At 33.5% G+C, this 19,318-nt stretch overlaps 1 protein-coding gene across 2 annotated transcripts in view; it reads right to left on the reverse strand.

Annotated features, from left to right (window-relative positions):
* The window catches only part of LOC126838447 (uncharacterized), a 57,986-nt gene that overhangs the window by 7,044 nt on the left and 31,624 nt on the right, over positions 1 to 19,318 (reverse strand). Inside the window, exons 3-5 of one of the 2 annotated variants that reach the window (XM_050572856.1) lie at positions 16,483 to 16,537; positions 863 to 1,747; positions 252 to 756 (exon numbers count right to left, since the gene is read on the reverse strand). In XM_050572856.1, coding sequence (XP_050428813.1) covers positions 252 to 756; positions 863 to 1,705 — 1,348 coding nt within the window. In that variant the 5' untranslated portion in view covers positions 1,706 to 1,747; positions 16,483 to 16,537. The remainder of the gene's footprint in view (positions 1 to 251; positions 757 to 862; positions 1,748 to 16,482; positions 16,538 to 19,318) is intronic. The other variant, XM_050572855.1, reaches the window with a different exon arrangement.

A 19,318-nucleotide genomic window follows, 5' to 3' on the forward strand; every position in this document is an offset into this window, starting at 1 on the left:
GCGGAGAATGTAGTGGTGTTTGAAATTTAAGTACTTAATTATTGAAAATCGAAATTTGAAAGGAAAAACAAAAATTATATGCAACCCACCCAAAAGCTATTGATAGCAGGTGTTATTCATCTAACGTAAGTTATACACAAAGTAAAAGTTTAATACGGCAATAATCGTACTATTATTACCAAATCCTAAGTCGTTTTAGAGTACTTACGATGATTTAAGACCATTATGTCAGTAAGAAAAATGTATTTTACCATTGACGACTGCCGATTCGACTTCTTCTCGGACGTCTGTCTCGTTTGCCGATTCTTCGACAGTTGACGGTGCCTCTATGTCAAATTGAACTTGTTTTTTTGTCTTTTTCTGAGACGTGGACGAATACAAAACAGCGTCCTTCGCAGTAGGGACCGCCAACGTCTTCGTTGTTCGCACTGGACTCAGATCATCCGTCGTCAGGGACGCTGGTTTTTTCAGAATGGACTTAATTTCGGAAGAAGGAGTGATACCCGCCGTCAATGAGTGTGACCGCTTGGCCGAACCATACTGACCCCTTCCGGTCGGTTTACATCGGCGACGCGGCGGCCTGACCGGTGACTGATTTTGTAAGGTCTCGGATGTCACGGTTTTAGTTTTCACGTCCAGTCTGGGTTTGTCATCATCCAACTGTATGTTGTCCTCAGTTGATCCGTCGTCGTACCACACCGAAGACGTTGTTCCGCGCTTGTCACTGGAAGGCGATTTGCCGTCAAAGAGCCGAACCTGTATACAAAAACAATAACATTAAATGAACAATTTAATTTCGTTTTAAACAACAATTCGTTGTTAAAATAGCGTCTTATCGTAAATATATAAGTATAATGTATACCGTATGTCCTGCAATATTGACGCCTCCGTTAACGGCGGTGGGAGAACTACAAGTGCTCGATGAATGTCCTTTTTTGGCGGCCAGACCTCTTTTGGGAAACACGCTGTCCTGTAATTTGTTCATAAACTTATCTTTCAGGGACATCCTTTTTGGGGACTCGTCGTCATCACAGCTGGGTCGCAAAAGATCGTACGGGTTGACATTGCACTCCAATATCGACCGTCGACCATTCGCACCCCTACCACCACCGGTGTCGTCGTAGTCCGGTGATGGCGTCCGCGGCGAACAGCTTCTGTTCCGGTTACTATCGACGGCCATGCTTGTTGCAGGTGACGCCATCCTGTTCTTGCGGACGCGGTCGTAGGGATCTTCGGCGACCGCGGACGACGCGGGTCCGCCAATGACCAGAGCGGCCACGGCAGCCGCATCGAACTGTTCACGGCCTAAAAACGTGCTGCGCGCCTTACGGCCACTGTACCCCACCGTACCGGCGCCGCTGCGGTCATATAGCCACTCGTCAGCATACCTCATCGATTTGGACAATGCGCTGCCGGCCGACACGCTGGCATACTTGTTATGGGCTCGGTGATGCGGTCGGTGGTGATGACCAAACGGTTGCTGTTGAAAACGCTCAAGCACTACTACGGACGCGGCCATCGTGGTGTCAGCGTCCACCGGGGTCGAGGAAGGCTTAGCGAACGGGCCCACCACCACTGGCATAGACCGACGTCCTTCAACAAAGGCCAGGCATTGGGCCGGTACAGGTGTCGCGATCGGTGTCGTCGATATCGGTCGAGAGCTGTTCGTCGAGTGCTGTCGCCGGAGTCGGTTGCTGCTGTTCATCACCTTTCCGCCGGACGGTGGTTATCATCTTACGGTATCAACCTGAAACATAGTAAAAGAAAAAAGAGATAAAAATTAATTCGTTTGCACGATTGCTATATGCGGTTGAAAGGTAAAATTATTAAACAGCGTCATGCGCATTTTATATATTTAAAAATAATCCTAATCACGATATTATGGTTATAATGTGTAATTGGGCAAATGAATTCGCAAATCTTAGAGGAGATTCCGGCACGTTGCGCAATCACATGTACGCCGCGCCGTGATGATTATTAACGCGCGCGTGAAAACGCATTCATATAATCTCTTGAGTATATTTCTACGCAAAAGAAAGTGTAAATCGTGGCATTGTTCCAACCCGCTGCTGCGAAACAGTATATTGTAAACGCGTACTATTTAGGGCTGCGAAAAATTGATATAGCCTATAATAACGCTCACATGCAGAGTGCCTGACAATCATAGCTGTGGCCGAACATTAACAAGTGTCTATCGAATATTATGATGTTGCGAAAATTATTGTCAAACGCGCATAATAACATATATGGTGATCAATTTAACGTCAGGTACACTCTTTTTCTCGGAAAATTAATTATATAGTTTCTTTTTTTTTGAAAACATTTTTTTATGTAATTGTATAGTAGTAATTAAATATTTTACTTTGTTTAGTATTTTCCGGAGCTCTATCAACTTTTAAAACTTAAATGGTAACGTATATATTTAATTCACTTTTTAAATTAAGAGTTATTTGCTGAACATTTTGACTAGTCGATATCCAGTCTTCGATAATAACTTTTAAAGTTATTAAAATTAAAAATTTAGGAGTGGAGAAAAGTAGAGTTCTAAAAATATAATTTTATTGATATTAATTGTTTATGAAATATGAAGATTATTATTTTAGTAACGTAAGTTATTATTTAATAACTATAATATATAACGGTTTACTGAATCGTTGTAATCGTTCATAATAATTAACAATACCTATCTGCTCTATACATATCGAGTAGTACGCAATACATCTTGGTAGTTTTATAATTATTATTTTCAGTTATACTGCTCTATTCGTAATCGTTGTAAAAACTTGCTCCGTTTTATGTTGCCAGAGGGGTCACAGTACATGGAGAAATAACATAAATACTTATTATGTATATATATATTATTATTATTATTATTTATCGATTGTCCTAGGAGGCATATTATATTAATAATCAAACATGCGGGGATCAGGTTTAGACAATAGTCAATAAGCACAAGTATTGAACGTTTGATTGATGTAATAGTATATTATTATATACTCGGTTCAAAATAAGAAGCGACCTCAGTGGCTATCTGATAGGCACGTAAAAAACGGTTTACAGGTAGCCGCCGAGGTCGCTTCTTATTTTGAACAGAGTATAGCTATATTGTATAATTAACACGAAGAATATATATGTTCGTATATTTGGAGGTAAAATATGCGCAATCCACTTGTATACTATAGTAACTGTACTGCAATGTGTTACAAATGTGTGTATGTTAAGTATTGCAGGAGGAGTTGACTTTGCCCCGTCGCTATAACACCGGTTTTGTAATAAATAACGGTTTCAACGATAAAGCTGTAACTAGAACTATACTATACGTATACACTGTACAGTCCAGCATCCACTGTAGTGGTGCGGTATGCGCCACCATTGAAATACTTCATGCTTTTAACGTGTGATATCTGTATTTTCCTTATTGAGAATATAGTCCACGACATTCGGTTCTAACCATTTTTCTTTGCCCGAATAAAAAACTAACACAATAACTTCAAATTAATTATATTTTATAGTTTAATAGAGAGTTTATTGAATATATTATTATATACATCGATCATAAGTCTAAAAGTGATAAAAAAATGTAAATCATTCTTGAGCAAACGATAGGATAACATTCTGTAGATGAAAATTGTAGATTAAGTGGTAAAAAACAGAAAGCACGATTTTTCTCAGTTCCGAGTCGTAAGTTAAAAAGCCGGCACATAGGGTTCGGGCTAATGGTGAGGTCGAAACACACTAGGTTCGGGGAGTGCACAAGTCTTCAGGAAATATTATAACTCAAAAATAATAAAAATATTGTCAGATACCTGTTGACTGTTGTTGATTCACTCTCACACAGTAACCTATGAATTCACTACAATCAAAATGTACCTTTTTTTTTTTTTGTTTTTCCTTAATAAAAAAAAAGTTTGACTACAGATTTTTAAAAACATTATTGTAAAAGAAATACCGTCTAAATTCCACTCCGAAACTAAAATATGTATAATAAAAAAGTATTTTTAGTTGAATCAATGTCTTTAATCTAACTAAGTATCACTTAAAAAAAAAAAACATTTACCACGTTGTACGTCGAAGAAATCAATTCGGGTCACGCGGGTTGCTGTTGATTGAAACGAACTAGAAATTTAACCTTTCGAACATAATATTCCTATATTTTATACAGGTGTATACACTAATACATTATAGGCTATAGCTGATACCTACTTATTAACTACAATATAAAAGACGTTTGCCTCTTCCCAATCAACAAAGACCGATTGAGTTGTAAAGCGGAAACGTCCATGCTTACTGATCATGCTTATGGAATGGTTTATGGGTAATTATGGATGAACGTACAACGTCTTCAATTTCACGGTACTCGGATTAATTAAAACGGTAAAAACTCCGAACGCGTTTCCTCGTGATCGGTGACAAATCTACTAAGCCGCCGACAGTCATTGCGATAATACCATGTTGTTTTCACCAGGTATTACTTAATATTATAATTTTTTGTATTATTTGACGGGAGAGCACACATTTAACGGTAAAACCTAAAACAATTAGCGGAGAAGATGCCATACGAACACTCATCACAATGACCATCAGGAGAAACTATGGGAAAATGTCTGACCGTGAGAAAAACCTACGGAGGGATTTCGGAATATTTGGCCATTTTTTTTTTTTACTTCCCGCTCGCCCCTAAGGCTTTTTATCGGTACAATACCATAATAATCCGTTTAAACTCATACATGTATGGTACTTAATAAATTTAATATACATAATCTAATAGTAGGCGTGTAATTACATTGTCCTGTAATCTGCCCATGTTGTTTTTGTTGTTAGGTACCACCCGAGGCTATTAAGCATGTTATTTTGTTTAACAGTCGAAAAAAATATGAGGAAATTACGATAAACTACTTGCTACTGTAAATGTTCCCTTGTATTATGCGTATATAACCACAAACTGTGGATATGTGGAAAACAAAAAAAAATAGCAATCTACAATTACCTATATGTGTATACAATAATATTATGGTTTTACTATGAAACGTTTAATAGATATTATTTAGGTTAATTTTTTAATATAATATTATAGTAAGTGTTGGATAGAAATTATAATGCAACCAACATTATATTAAAATATGTAACCGCATAAACCATAATTTGCATTAATCAGTTTAAATAAAATCTAAAATGTTCTGAACAGTTTCGCTACTGTAAATAAATAAAAACACAAATATATTATCAAGTTCCTTAACTATCTTAAAAAAAATTATTTATACTACAATAGGGTTCTTAAATACATAGATATAAAACATATTTCGTTCTTCTAATGCCTTATAATTATTAATTATTATATCTAATGAACAACAGAGGAAAGTATTTACTGATTTTGGTGCATTATTTTGGACTATATTGTTTAAATTATCAAACAAAATAATGTATCTTACTATGCACTAAGTACATTATGATCCATCGCGAGAATATCGATAATGTGTAGTGGTAAAAATATTCAAATGTGCTTGCATTTGCTGGTTACCAATATTGCTAGTACATTAGGAACACAATTTTCAAAAAAAAGTAATTTGCGTTCTTATAACTTTAATTTCTTCAATTCGAGCACATTGTCTCCCTTGTATCGAGATTTAAGCGAATCAGTTATTTTTAAATTTGCTGCACCTAAATATCAAATTTTTAGAAAGAGCGATTGATTTTAAATGAAGGTGTACAAATAGTTGACTTTTTTGTACCTTAAAGCAATATTCTTATAGATCCCCTGTATGAGTAGCGAGCAAAGAGGAATAAAATAATTACCATAATATGTATTATTTAGTTTTATAATTTTGCTGGGAAATCAAACGGTTTGTTTTGGACCGTAAGCAAATAACTTAAATCGTTTCTTGGTTTTTTGGAATGTAGTCTGGAGTCACCCTACCGTCGCGTTCCCACGACATGGTGTGTATTCAACGACCAGCAAACTTTTTTTGATGAGAAAATTTATTTTTTCTTGGCCACTTGATATAACAAAGTAATTGACAATTACGTTGGAAAAACGTTTTTAGATAAAGCTAATGGAACTCGACTGAATTTCAGTGGTCATTTATTTATTTATTTTTGTATTTTTTGTATTCAAAATATCAATCTGTAGTTAAATCTCGATGCTATGCCGTCATAGTTAATTGTTATTGATAATTATAGTTTTTTAATGACTTAAGAGCTTTGTTTGTTTTTTTTTGCATACATCTCATATTGATGTTCCCACGACACTATTGAAAATATCAATTGTTCTACTTCTATTATTCCCGTGTACTCAGGTCCGTCTGAAATATTTAATGATTCTGCATATTATACATCAACGTTCATGGAGCAGGAAATTCACCGTTAAACGCTCCAAAACCGCCTCACGACTTACGGCATTGTTGTCCGAGATATACAGTGGCAGATTATGTTTCGGATTGTTTTTGTTTAATACATTTTTCGCTATAAACTTTAGTTACTTTACACGAAAACTATAGGTTATGCGTTTCCGTGTATCCTCTTTCTTCTCCCCAATACCAATATGTACATTGTATTATCGACTATCGTTACAAGTTTTGTGCGTGTTCCATCGCCATGAAAGCAGCAAAATCAACAATATTTGCATTAATATGCTCTACGCGGTAAAATATAATAAAAAAAAAATAATAATATGGTTTTGGGCGGCCGTAACAGTTAGAATCGTCGACACGTAAAGCGCGACCATTGTCTGTGTATTCGACAAGTATACAAAGCGGAAAAAGAATAAATTTTATTATTCGAAGGTCTTTTTTAGGAGACCGCTTTAAATTTATTTAAGTGATCATTAACAGAATGTCGTACGCAGCGCGAGTCGTGACCAAATAACGATTTTGCCAAACGAAAGCAGTCCACTGTGATGGAATATAAATATTAATTTAAAAAAAAAAAACGTCGCGTTAACAACCAAATCCGGGAGAGTTTAAATCGATTTAGAATGGCACAACAACGACAACAAAAATAATAATGAATGATAATGATAACTGTATATAGTCCTTAATAATAATAATACAAATAATGACCAAAGTCATAGACCGATGGACCTGCAGGGCGTTAAAGTTTCTTTGTACGGTATATTAACCTATTTGTACCAGTCATATAGATAAGATATTAAATTTAACAAAACCGTTTTATGCAAACACCGTAGCACAAACGTTTTGGTTAAAAATAAACAATAATACAAATTTGATTTCAATTAGATGCCAACTGCATTAAATTGATTTCACCCACCCGGCAGACTTTATTTATAAGTTATAATATGAAATACATTGGCTAATGCTCAAAACGAAATGAAGGTAGTAAGTTCAAAAATAAGTGTCTGCCGCCAACAATTTCACCATAATGTACAAATTAAGTGATAGCAGCTTGTATCCTTGAGCCCCGTAGTGCTTCATTAATAATATAATATATGATATATATCAACAACATTAGTAAGTAAAATGTACAAATGTAATAAAGGATATATATATATATATATAATTCCTATATTTTTAAAAAATAACAAAAAAAAATAATCTTACAAAAGTTGAAACGGTATATTTGAAAGTTGAAGACGGTTTTAATGAGATAAAACGTATAAGTAACGATAAATAACGCATTAGAAATATTGCGTTCTGTAATACAATAGATTTTCTACAATTACCTCGTTTACAATATAATTTCTTTTTTTTTTAATTTGAGCACATGACAAATACGTCTGATACAAATTGTATGCCAGTGTATAAAAAAAACCATAAAAAAAGTTGTGGCTACTTTCAAATTCAAATTTTAAATGTTTTGGTAAACATAAATCGTTTCGCCTACTATAAACATGTTTATACACAGTGCAAAATAAAACGTAAGAAGAAAATTATGATACTTCAACGAAAAACTTGGTGAGTTTGCGAAGGTATATAATATAACGTTTCACGTCCATGTCTTATACGTTCAAACTCGCAATGAAATCAAGGATAAAGATAAAATATATATTAGCCATAATACACTATATAAAGAAACCTTTATAAGACCTTCAATGTTAATTGTATAATATTATTCTTTCAACTCATTTGTACTGTAATTAAGCCATATACATATGTACTGTGTACACACACACACACACACATATATATATATATATATATATACATATAATTATAGCCATGTAAATAGGTAGACCGTAACAAACTTTCTGTCAATTCTGTAAGTCATCGAGACTTAAGCGCGAGCCCAATGTAATATCATTACGTCTCTGGAAATTGTGTGCGCATAAAATCTAAACAAAAAACCGAGATATTTCTTGTGGTTTGACCCTCGCCGAAGCAATTCTAATAGAGAATTTTCGAAAACTAAACTCGGAGTCGTTAAATTGTTTGTTTTTTTTATTATTTGAAAATATTTACAATCTGTATTAGTATATACAATAAATAAAATTTAGGGCTAATTTATTTACAACGCTGGACGACTTGATTGAAGGGGACGTCCATTGACACTATTTCAGATGTGTAAGTTAATGTTTTATTAAGCTAGTGTGTGATGTGGTTTTTTTTTATTTGAAGCGAACCTATCGATTACATAACCTCATGTTTTTTTCGTTACGAGTGAAAAATCTCCGGTTTCCACGACAAAAATGTCTTTCGGGTCTACCGGAGTCGAATAAAATTGTCATCGATTTTCACGACATGTAAAATCCCCTATCGGCCGTTCGGATGTTGACCCGAAACCGATTTTGTACCAGTCGATCTGACTTCATAAAAATATTATTCAGTCGCCGGGTAGTCAATCGGGAAACCGTGTCATTGTCCTTGTTTAATTTTTTTAAATTTATTTCATGTATGGAATTCCAAATACGATTACAATCATATTCGGTTGCAATAATAATAATAATAATAATAATAAAAATACAAATTTAAACGTTATTACATTACATTACACGGCCGTAACATATAATAGTATTCGCATTGACCTCGCTGAAATTAGTAATTTTAACATTTTCAAAGAAATCTGTAGGCGCACATCGTGTACAATGAAAAAACGACTGCGCCGGACGTGAATAACGCAACCAAATTAACTTCACGTTCACCGCGCGTCGTTCGTGAGTTGCTCGGTATTTTTATTGACAATTCCGCGTGGCAAACAATACTTATACACAGTTATTAAACAAAAATAAAAAACCAATTATTATTAATAACGGACTCCTCGATTCTTATTAAAAAAAAAAACAATAATCAATTATGAGATAAGTAGGTACGACAAGAGGGACCTGGGGGAGGACACCCGACACATGTATACAAAGGTTGTAAGAGCTATTCAAATATACGTAACTACCCCGACTAAGAAAATGTTATTACAAAATTACCTTACTATACATGAGTGAATAAAGTTACCAACAAACGAATACCTAGCATTTTTCTTTAGTTAGTTTCCACGTTCTATACGTACTTAAAATTTCAGATTAGCGTTAATGAGTTGTGCGTCGGGTGGCAGTTTGAATGCACCCAGCGCCTGCGAATCAAAGCATTTCTAAGGACTTTGAATAGAACGCTACCGAAGAAAAGACCATATAATGTTCTAAAAACATACGTACAATTACCTCACGACCGAATTACCGCGTTTCGATCGGTTCAATGGACGTCCGGAATTAACATTCAAGTTGGATGGCGCGTTAATAGCTCCTTACAAAAGCAGTCCGTGATGTGCTCGGACATCCGTAGGATTCGGCAAATATAAAATGTTAGCGAGTAGGTAAATGCTAACTAAATACTTTTTTTTTTATTTAGAAAATATACAATTTGTACAATTTAGCACATAAAGTATATATGTGATGATAATAAAAAAAACATGTGATACATTTGACAAAGAAGTCACCCATTAGTGACACTTAAATTTGATAAAATTATATTATTTGTGATAATTTTACACTTACTAAAAAAAAGGTGATCTTCCATAAAATCAGGGATTTATACACCATGTCAGCCACATGAAATAATCACAGCTCTTGCAAGTTGTGAAAACTGTCACGTCCTTAAACTGACAAATGTGTGTGTGTGGGTTTGTGTGTATCAAAACGGGTGTGTGTGTAATAATACCGATTAACATAATACAGTATCTAATATGTAATATTATTATAATACTACCAAAAGAAGAAGCAGTCGAAAAAGCGCCCGCAGAACGGTCGTACATAATCCGATCGGTCACTTCGTATGTAAATATATGCGCTTATGTTATAGTGTTTATAATAACTAATGTGATTTTAGTGTAAATTGATATACACGCCAAACACACCGTTAAAAGTTAGATAACGCTACGGTGCATCTCCTTATAAGTCGTTTTGCCGAAAACTGTTGGGATGTGTCAGGAAATACACTTGATATATCAAGTGACTATATAAATGTAAAGAATTAACACCATTATATGCCTATATGTTGTGCGTGTGTGTAGGAAATAAGTTTAACAACAGTGGCCTTATACCACGCAATATCACACGCATCGGCCCCAATAGCTACACAGGTTCCAATTGGATATAATTTTATACCACGGCGAAAGTCATTTAATTTTTGTATTAATTGTGAATTGTCTAGCCGTTTTAATCGTTATACGCGCCGATATTAATTTACACGTCTCTCTAAAGCAAGTCAACTTTTTGTGTGTTATCCTATCTATTCTATCTTCTATCCATTCATATGCATAAGAATCTAGTTAAAAAAACAGGGTCGAAAAATCAAGTTTACAGTATGTGTTATAAAAGTAATAGAAAATATAATAAATTATAGATGATACTTGAATTTTATTACTATGTATTAAATGTATTTACTTAGACATTAAATTTTTATAGTACTATTATTATTATAGTACTTAAATTATTCTTGATAAAAAAAAAGTTAATAAAATATGTAGGTTAAGACCCGAGTTAAAACTAATAAATTCGATAGTGCTCTGGAAAACATTTAAATGGGTACAATAATAGCCTACTTAAAATAAAAATAGCCACCGATGGATAACCAGTTTTTAATGTTAATTGACTTATTTTGAATTCATTAGCAATAGATAATTAATACAGAGAAGTTATACAAGGAAGTTTTCTTCCAAAATAAAGAGATTGTTGAAAGAACCGTTATTCGACAATATAAAAAAAATGTAGGTACCTATAGTAAATATTTATACTTCCTTAATTTTTTTTTGTAACATTTCTCATAAAATATGTATAGACTGTGTGTATAATAAACCACTGAATTCAGTAATTTGTAGATTTTTTTGTTTTTTTGTGTGTACTTTATTACTGTTTTAGTGATTTTTAGTGTATAGTTTATTAATTCAATATTCAGAAATTTATTTTGTTATATATGTTTTTGCTCTATTTAATAGTTATACATTATAACCCGGGATATTTATGAGTGATAGTTTATTGAGATATTTATTTTGTATCTCATGTATCGGAGAAAAGGCTAGAGGAGGTATTACAAGATTATAATTGAGCAAATGTGCACGTTACGTAACAACATCGATTACTTTATTAATCGTTAGTAGGAATTAATAATAGTTTAACGCAGTTTACTTTGCGCACAAAAGATATTTTGCCTTTTGCACATAGCATACGCCTACCGTTGGTATAACATATGCTCTACATACTCGAACTAATGAACGACCACGTAAAAACACACATTTAGACTTTCTCGGCGGTCGACAGTATTTTTCGGCCAGCAGAGCAATAAAATGAGATTTATATGGTATTCATCTTTGCCGCAAAGAAAACTTAAAATTTCTTCTACTTAAACTACAGATGACGCCATCATAAAGCCGCGATGACCAGACCAAATATTCGACTTACATATATAATATTATATCAACAGTATAGTCGAATTACGGCGTGAAACAAAATGTAGGCGTAGGTATAACAGACGATATTACCATAACGGCTTGTCAGACCTAGAAGACCCCATATTGTTATAGAATCAAGAGCTTATTATATTTTTATTATTTTTTAGCCTCCACAAATGGGAGTAGGAGAAGTCTTAGAACTCTTCGGACCTTTACATTATCGGCAAACGGATATAGTGAATGCGTGAGGGCAGAGACCACTGTTTTATGATTTATACACACATTCGAATGATTTGGTAACAATGCATGAGCATGGCGTGCGGGTGGGTTTGGTATGGGCACTCCAATAAGACACAAACATTAACATATTATGAGTGGAAGACGTCACGCTCGTATAGATATAAGGTATGACTTTCCCTGTAAATATGCTCGGACAAACATATAGCACCCGAAACAATAGTAACCGGTGGTCAAATAATAATAATAATTATTATTTACCATTGCTCCAGCTCACAAGCAATAGCTCCGGGTAAATTCTCTTATTTATATCGTTTTTTTCGTTTGAAAAACCGCAAGTCCGATGCGATACGGGTCGCGTAATATTGGAATAAGATTGCAGTAGACCACAACATGGGTCAATTAAATGCGGTGGTGTAATGGTAAATAATAAGCATATTTTTATGTGGACGCCTTAACCTGAACTGAACTCTAGTATAACAGTTTACAAGTAGCAAATTGATGAATAAAACAAAATAAAAAACATCAAAGCCAAAATATTAGCTATACATTAACTACAAAGTAAAACAATAACGATTCTTAATTTTAGGTAAAAACAAGCGGTTTACGTTAATAAGATTCCCATGTACAAGCTGAAACTATACTAACAGGGAAATAAAATATGTTTTATGTTAACTTTTATATTTATTTACATGAAGGTCCGGATAAAATTCCGACCAAACAATTTCTATTTCTAAAAAACATATTTTATTTTTAGTTTGCAAGTAAATACGAATTTCGCCCGGAACTTTATCAGACCCTTCATTTTACATGCTTGTTACAAGGGCAACACGACTAACGTTATCTTATTATAGTAAATTACTCTAATTATTAAAAAAAGTAGTATAAATTATAAATTTCAATGCGTTTACAGTAGGATTATCTGTAAATTAGTACGATTTGACTAGAAGGACTAAGAAGTAACTGTAAGTAATCGCTAGACTTTTTCTTTGTTTTTTTAATTGTTAAGTATTTATAATATAATACACATTAACACACATTCTATACTTGAATATTTTAATTAAGATATTCACGTCGGTTAATGTGATTTAATAAAATTACCGTAAAAACTATAACCTTAATGTACTCCACAAAATCCGTTAAAACGCATTACAACATGTATTATCCACTGTTAATAATGTGAGAAATGCTGATGCTTTCATAATGTTTTCATTACCACCGTCCGTGTAAACTTAAAAGAAGTGTTTTCCTATTATGTCCGTTATTATGTTTTCTACAATAATATTGTGTTGGCGGAATCTAATATATACGAAGAAGAGGAATATATATATATATATATAAATTAATACAATATTATGAGAACTTATAACGTGTGTTTTTTTTATTCTCTAGTATGCCGTATACGCTTAGGATCTATGCGTGTGTATATGAGTCATTATATTTTTATTGGTAGCATAATATTTTTTGTATGCAGGCAACTGAAATAAAATAAATCGCACGTATAAACTTTATTGCAGGCGAACCGGTCGATTGACGACATTTTGCGTGGAATGATTAGCATAAAAAATATGTTGTACTTAATGTTTATATCACAGCTAATTGACCGTCGACAAGAGAAATCCAATGTGAAACGACTGACTAATGGATTCCATCAGTTTGGTTTACGCGGAGTATTATATTTTCAAGATATTTAAACCTAAATTATAATTGTCAAAAAAATTGCCTTTACATTTTCCTCAGGACGACTCAGATTTGTCAAGCCTCTATTGTAAGTTATTAGCGTGTATTCGCGAACAAAATAACACAATTAACCGATATTCTGGTGTACAACTTACCTATCTATAGAATTTTGATCTATGATCATATTGATAAGTGATAACAATATGACCTAGCTCTATGTTAACTCCTAAAAAGCACTAACAGTTGCAGTAGCTCAATTATTATTATTTAACTAACACTTTTCTTTTATTATCATGCAATTATAAAGACCTGTATACTTAATAGTATAAATATATGAAATACAACAATGAATAGAATTTTTTAAAAAATGTTTATTAATAATTAAGGCAACTAGAGGGGGGCTAGAGAAATTTAAATCGTTCTAAACTATTTCACGCTGTAAAAAAAAGTCAGCAACCAATTAGGCACAGCCCCAAATAAGGTTTATAATTTTTACTGAAATTCTGAGGGAGCTTTCACAGTTTTTAAAAGGTTTGAGCTTCCTTAGCCTCCTCTGATCTAGTTGCGCTAATCGATATACATTTTATCGACAAAAATTTGTATCTTTGATTTAATTTTGTCCTATATTTTTTCATTTAATAGTTTCAGAAGGCTATCTTAATTATTACCCTAAATTTATTATTGCTATAAACTTATTAGCTAACTATTTAAATGGTTGCCCAACTATTAAGTTTTTTCGTAGAAGAAACATATAAAATTTAGATACTAAAATAATAATAATGACTTAGAACATCACAAAAATTCAATTTTTTAATTTAAATAATTTGCTGAATTTAAGTAATAGTCAATATAATCTGAAAAATGTAGTATGTTTATAAAATAAATGTAATTCGACATACTCCTTAACATGATTTTGCCATAGTTTTTTTAATATACAAAATAATGTATAGACATGTAAACGGTTTCTATAACATTTACAGATTCACTTTTGTCTTGAGTGTGTATTATTCAATTACAAATGTATAACTATTTACAATACCTTCAAACAAGTGACCACACTGTATTTACTTCTAGTAGAACGTTTAAAAGCACACGGTGTTTACGCCTGTCCTTTTAAAAAAAAAAATCGTTTTTTTTTACTTAATATAAATAAACCGGTACATCAATACATAGTTATTAACAATAAACACAAATAACATTCAACACTAGATAGAATATTATGTTATACCAGTATAAATACTAGGTAGTAAATTTAAATCTTTAAGTGATATAATTTGAATACCACAGTTCTTCAAAGGGACAAACGCTATTCAGTGTAAAAATCAGACAAAAATGCTTACTATTTAAATATCGTTGATCTGATTTCTAATTATAGTCACTAATTTTAAAGATATGCGCTCAAGTACAAAAAATTAATATTTCAACTTTTGTTTGCCTAAAGTTTTGTGACAATTGAAGCTTGTCGTTTTGTACTAGATATTATACTGTTACAAACGAAAAAATAAAAATACATCCATAGACTATCTTACGGTTTCTCGGTACGTGCCTAGTGCTATAAATTATACAAGTCTCGTCCGGTTTATTCTTAAAAAACGTTAAGGCATGACTAACAAACGCTATAGCCCAAAAAACAACGAGTACAGCCGTTTGTTCAGTGTGCTTTCTAGATAACGGCGACAGTAATAATAATAATACTAATACTAATAATAATAATTTGGCGCGTGCAATTGGTCGTTGACTGCCCGTTGACTTCAGACTTATTATAAATTATAATACATAGTATTGTGTATGTGTGTGTAGGTATTATGTAAATGGACGGATAGAGTTGAAATACCGAACCACGATCGACGTACCTACTCGAATAACAATATAACGGTGTCCCCTCCTCGGTCGTGACTAACCGCCCACTCAACCACGCACAGCAGCTGTTACAGTCCTCTGGATTGGCACACATCCGTAAGTATACTTTGGATACCTCGTTAGTAAATTCAAACCGTGTGTGTATAGGATTATGGAAAAAATACATGTATATTATATATATATATATATATATCATCATGTACAGTGTGTCCCGAATTATTGCTGCGTTGCTTAATTTTCGTTGTTCGGGTTCAGCCGAAATTCAACTGATTTAAACAATTGGTTTATTATAGAGGTCTACAACGGTGTTTCGGCCCTACGTGTCTTTATTATTATGGACATGGTAATAATTGGAGATCACAAACAGGTGCTTGTCTATCGTGCCTAATGGCTAATAAGGGAAATGCAACCCACCGGCGCTGCATTTGTTGTTCTGAGACATACTGTATACGATCCGCGAGCGGAAACACCGGTCGTGTTTGGAAAGATTTCCACGGTTTGTCGATTAGTGACTGCTGTGGGTCGGAGACGGGAGCAATAGAATTCGTCTGGACTTACTCGTTACGCAATATAACACAAGAGATAATATAGAAAAATATTAAGAGGTGGCGGACATAGATAATCAACGTTCGACGCCATCGTGCTTGCCTCCGTCGTATGCAATCGGTGCGAAGTCCGTCTGTAGTCTTGGTTTTGAAGTTTACATTTTTTTTAAAAATACTCCTTAAATAACACTATAGATACTGTTTTCGCATTCAAAAACGACCACTCGCCTAACCGAGGACACCCGCGCGTACTCCTCATTTAAAAACCATTAACATCCCATATACCTAGTTAAGTACTATGGCAATAGTACTCTACGAAGAAGCAAAATATTACCTTCGATTACACCTTTGCTCTGCAGTCGTGCGTTCTGTTCACGAATTTAGCGTACCTGTAGCAAAAAAAAAAAAGAAATAATATCATTAAAATACTTCTACACGGTCGACGACAAAGTACTAGCAGAAACAAAGCGGCAAAGTACGCGGTTAAATGCTAACATAAGTTGTAGACACTAAACACGAGTATGAGAAAACCGCAAGTATTTTTAGTCTAAAAAATTAAAAGATAAACAACAGGCAAGACCTAAAGGAACGAGTGAAGGCGGACGCCAAATGTATGCCTTGTTGGGATTACTTACTGATTGATACGACTCTAATCGAGGAATCACCGCGGTATAGTGATATTTTCCGCGTTTAATTATATTAATTATTATCTCAGTTGTTTATCGTTTAATTGCCGTTTCTTGGGATCGAATCGACGTCGGACCGGGTAGATGAGCACGATAAGCCGACTGTTTGAAATCATCCACGCAGTGATATAGCAACTATTATTGTCTGCACAACAAGGCACACCATAAGGATGTTGTAAAATAAAACCGACCGATCGATCAAGATATTTTAATGATGTTCCCGCGAAGTGTGATAATAATAATAACAACAATAAAAACAATTATGTTTTGTTAGATAAAGTCGGGTCAAAGTCATTATGTATTTGACATGTATGCCGCCGCCGTGTAGTCCAGCTATAACACGATGCAAACGATTGTCAAAACCGAAAGAATTAAATTGGCGAATAATAAATTATTGTTGACAGCACAACAGTTTTTGTTTGCGACATTCAGTACTCGCCGAGATATTAATGTGATCTTCAAAAATTAAAATTATATTTAGGACCATAATTTCAGGATTCTTATGGAGTTCTTAAAAAACACTCTTGATACCCCGAGCTTCTTGTTTTTAAAATTTCCAAAAAAGTTCTGTTTTAATATGTAACTCATAACTCATAAGTAACCATACAGGATTAAGGCGTTATCTAAAACACCAACTCGTCTATTCCTTTACAAAGTAATAAATCAGAAAATTAAAAAAAAACATTGCTAAACATTATTATAACACTATGTAATAAGTACACGACCGCGTATAAACGTAAGGCCTACAATTTCTCACATTGTCTCGGCAAATAAATTAATGAGAAACTTCTGGTCTAACTGTTGTTATCATTTGGAATGCAAACGCTTAGGATTTCTTAAATGTTTGCATTTCACACGCTATTACACGAACCGTATTTAAACGTTTTCGTTTCTGTAATAATAATAATAATATTGTAATCGTTATAATTACTACACGACCTAAACAATCGCTTAGAGACAAACCGTTTAGTTATATCTTAGTACGGAAAATAAACCTACGACTAAGGAATCGCGTGTGGACTCTGAGGTGCAGTAGGAAAAGCTAATGAGAGACGAAGTAAACGATTTTGAAATAGGGAGAGAAAAAAAACATGAAGGAAGAGTCGAACGCACGTTATAGTTCGGTTCAAAATAATTGCGGGTATGTCATATGTGCAATTGCCCGTACAATCAATAAACAATGGAAAAAACCACTTTTATTATTTTATTTTATAAGATGTATACAGCGCATAAATAGGCTTAACTTTCTTCTTCCATGTAGATTGTACGTTTACCGACGACTGCCTTTGCACGGTAGCCGTCCAATGACCCGCGGGTAAATCGAAAACATATATTTATAAAATAAAAAAAACACCAACATTCGAGTAATGGGCTATTATTATTTTATATTTACAACACTCGACCGTGTAGGTTCATGTCAAATTATTACTGAAATTATTATTAATTTGTATTTATTTTTTTTTTGTGATTACAAACAACTATAGTTCAATAATAATAATTATAATATTGTAAAAATGAAAAAAAGTATTCACTCCCAAAACAACCTCTTACGTTTGCTATGATCACTTTTACAGGAAATTTATAAGAGGAGGAGTAAAAATGACATTCGTCAATTCACGACGCCCTCGTGACTGGTATATGAGACTTTCGTTTCAATAACATAACACACAATTGTGTACATCATATTGTAGTTTTATTAAAAAAAATGTTTAAACACATGTTTAAACACAACGGTGGTTATTGCTGGTATTGCAGCAAGAAGAAACAAACTTGATTTATTAGCGTCCTAGGACTCGGGTTATAATTATCGAGAGAGAAAGAGACTGTAAAAAGCGGATAATGATTTTCTAAAAACATTGTTAGAAGTTTTTTCCTCCTTCATTGTATCTTACATTATTTGATTAGTACCGGGGCGCGTCTCTACTATAGCAATTTCACATTCGCTTTCAACGCAAACGGTTATACTTACAGCTAATATATTACACAGTGCTAATGACGTGATAATAACAGCGCTAAAAAAGCTGAACTCTTCTCATAGGTCATCAGATTATGCACTAGTTGACGAGCGTGGTTGCTGTTACAAAAAAAAAAAAAACAGAAATATATAAAAATCCAACCAGTTGTTTTATTATTTATAATGCGTTTATAGAACTATTTCTCTAAAATAATTAAATTTAAGAAAAAAAGAATTTTAATACGTATTAAAAACACTCGATAGAAGTGAGTCGTTAAGAAAGTGTATCGAACCGTGATTTGTCATAATCGATTTGTTTAACGGCTTCTATAGGTGCTCATCGTCCACGTTAACAATATGCATTTTTATATTTGATTTGTTTTCCCAGCACCGACCACTTTATAAGTACTATGTAGGTACGCAACTACAATACAGCGTATTTGAAGCATCTTGTGTGAAAGTGCCACTGTATAGAATACATATTATTGTATCTTTACATTATTATTCTATCTTTACATTTTTACATATTG

This window comes from Adelges cooleyi, unplaced genomic scaffold (genome assembly GCF_023614345.1).
Source record: "Adelges cooleyi isolate 19-005CV unplaced genomic scaffold, UGA_ACOO_1.1 ACOO_flye_CR_arks_rails_tigmint_CR_PRNA_30, whole genome shotgun sequence".
NCBI classification, from domain to species: Eukaryota; Metazoa; Arthropoda; class Insecta; order Hemiptera; family Adelgidae; genus Adelges; species Adelges cooleyi.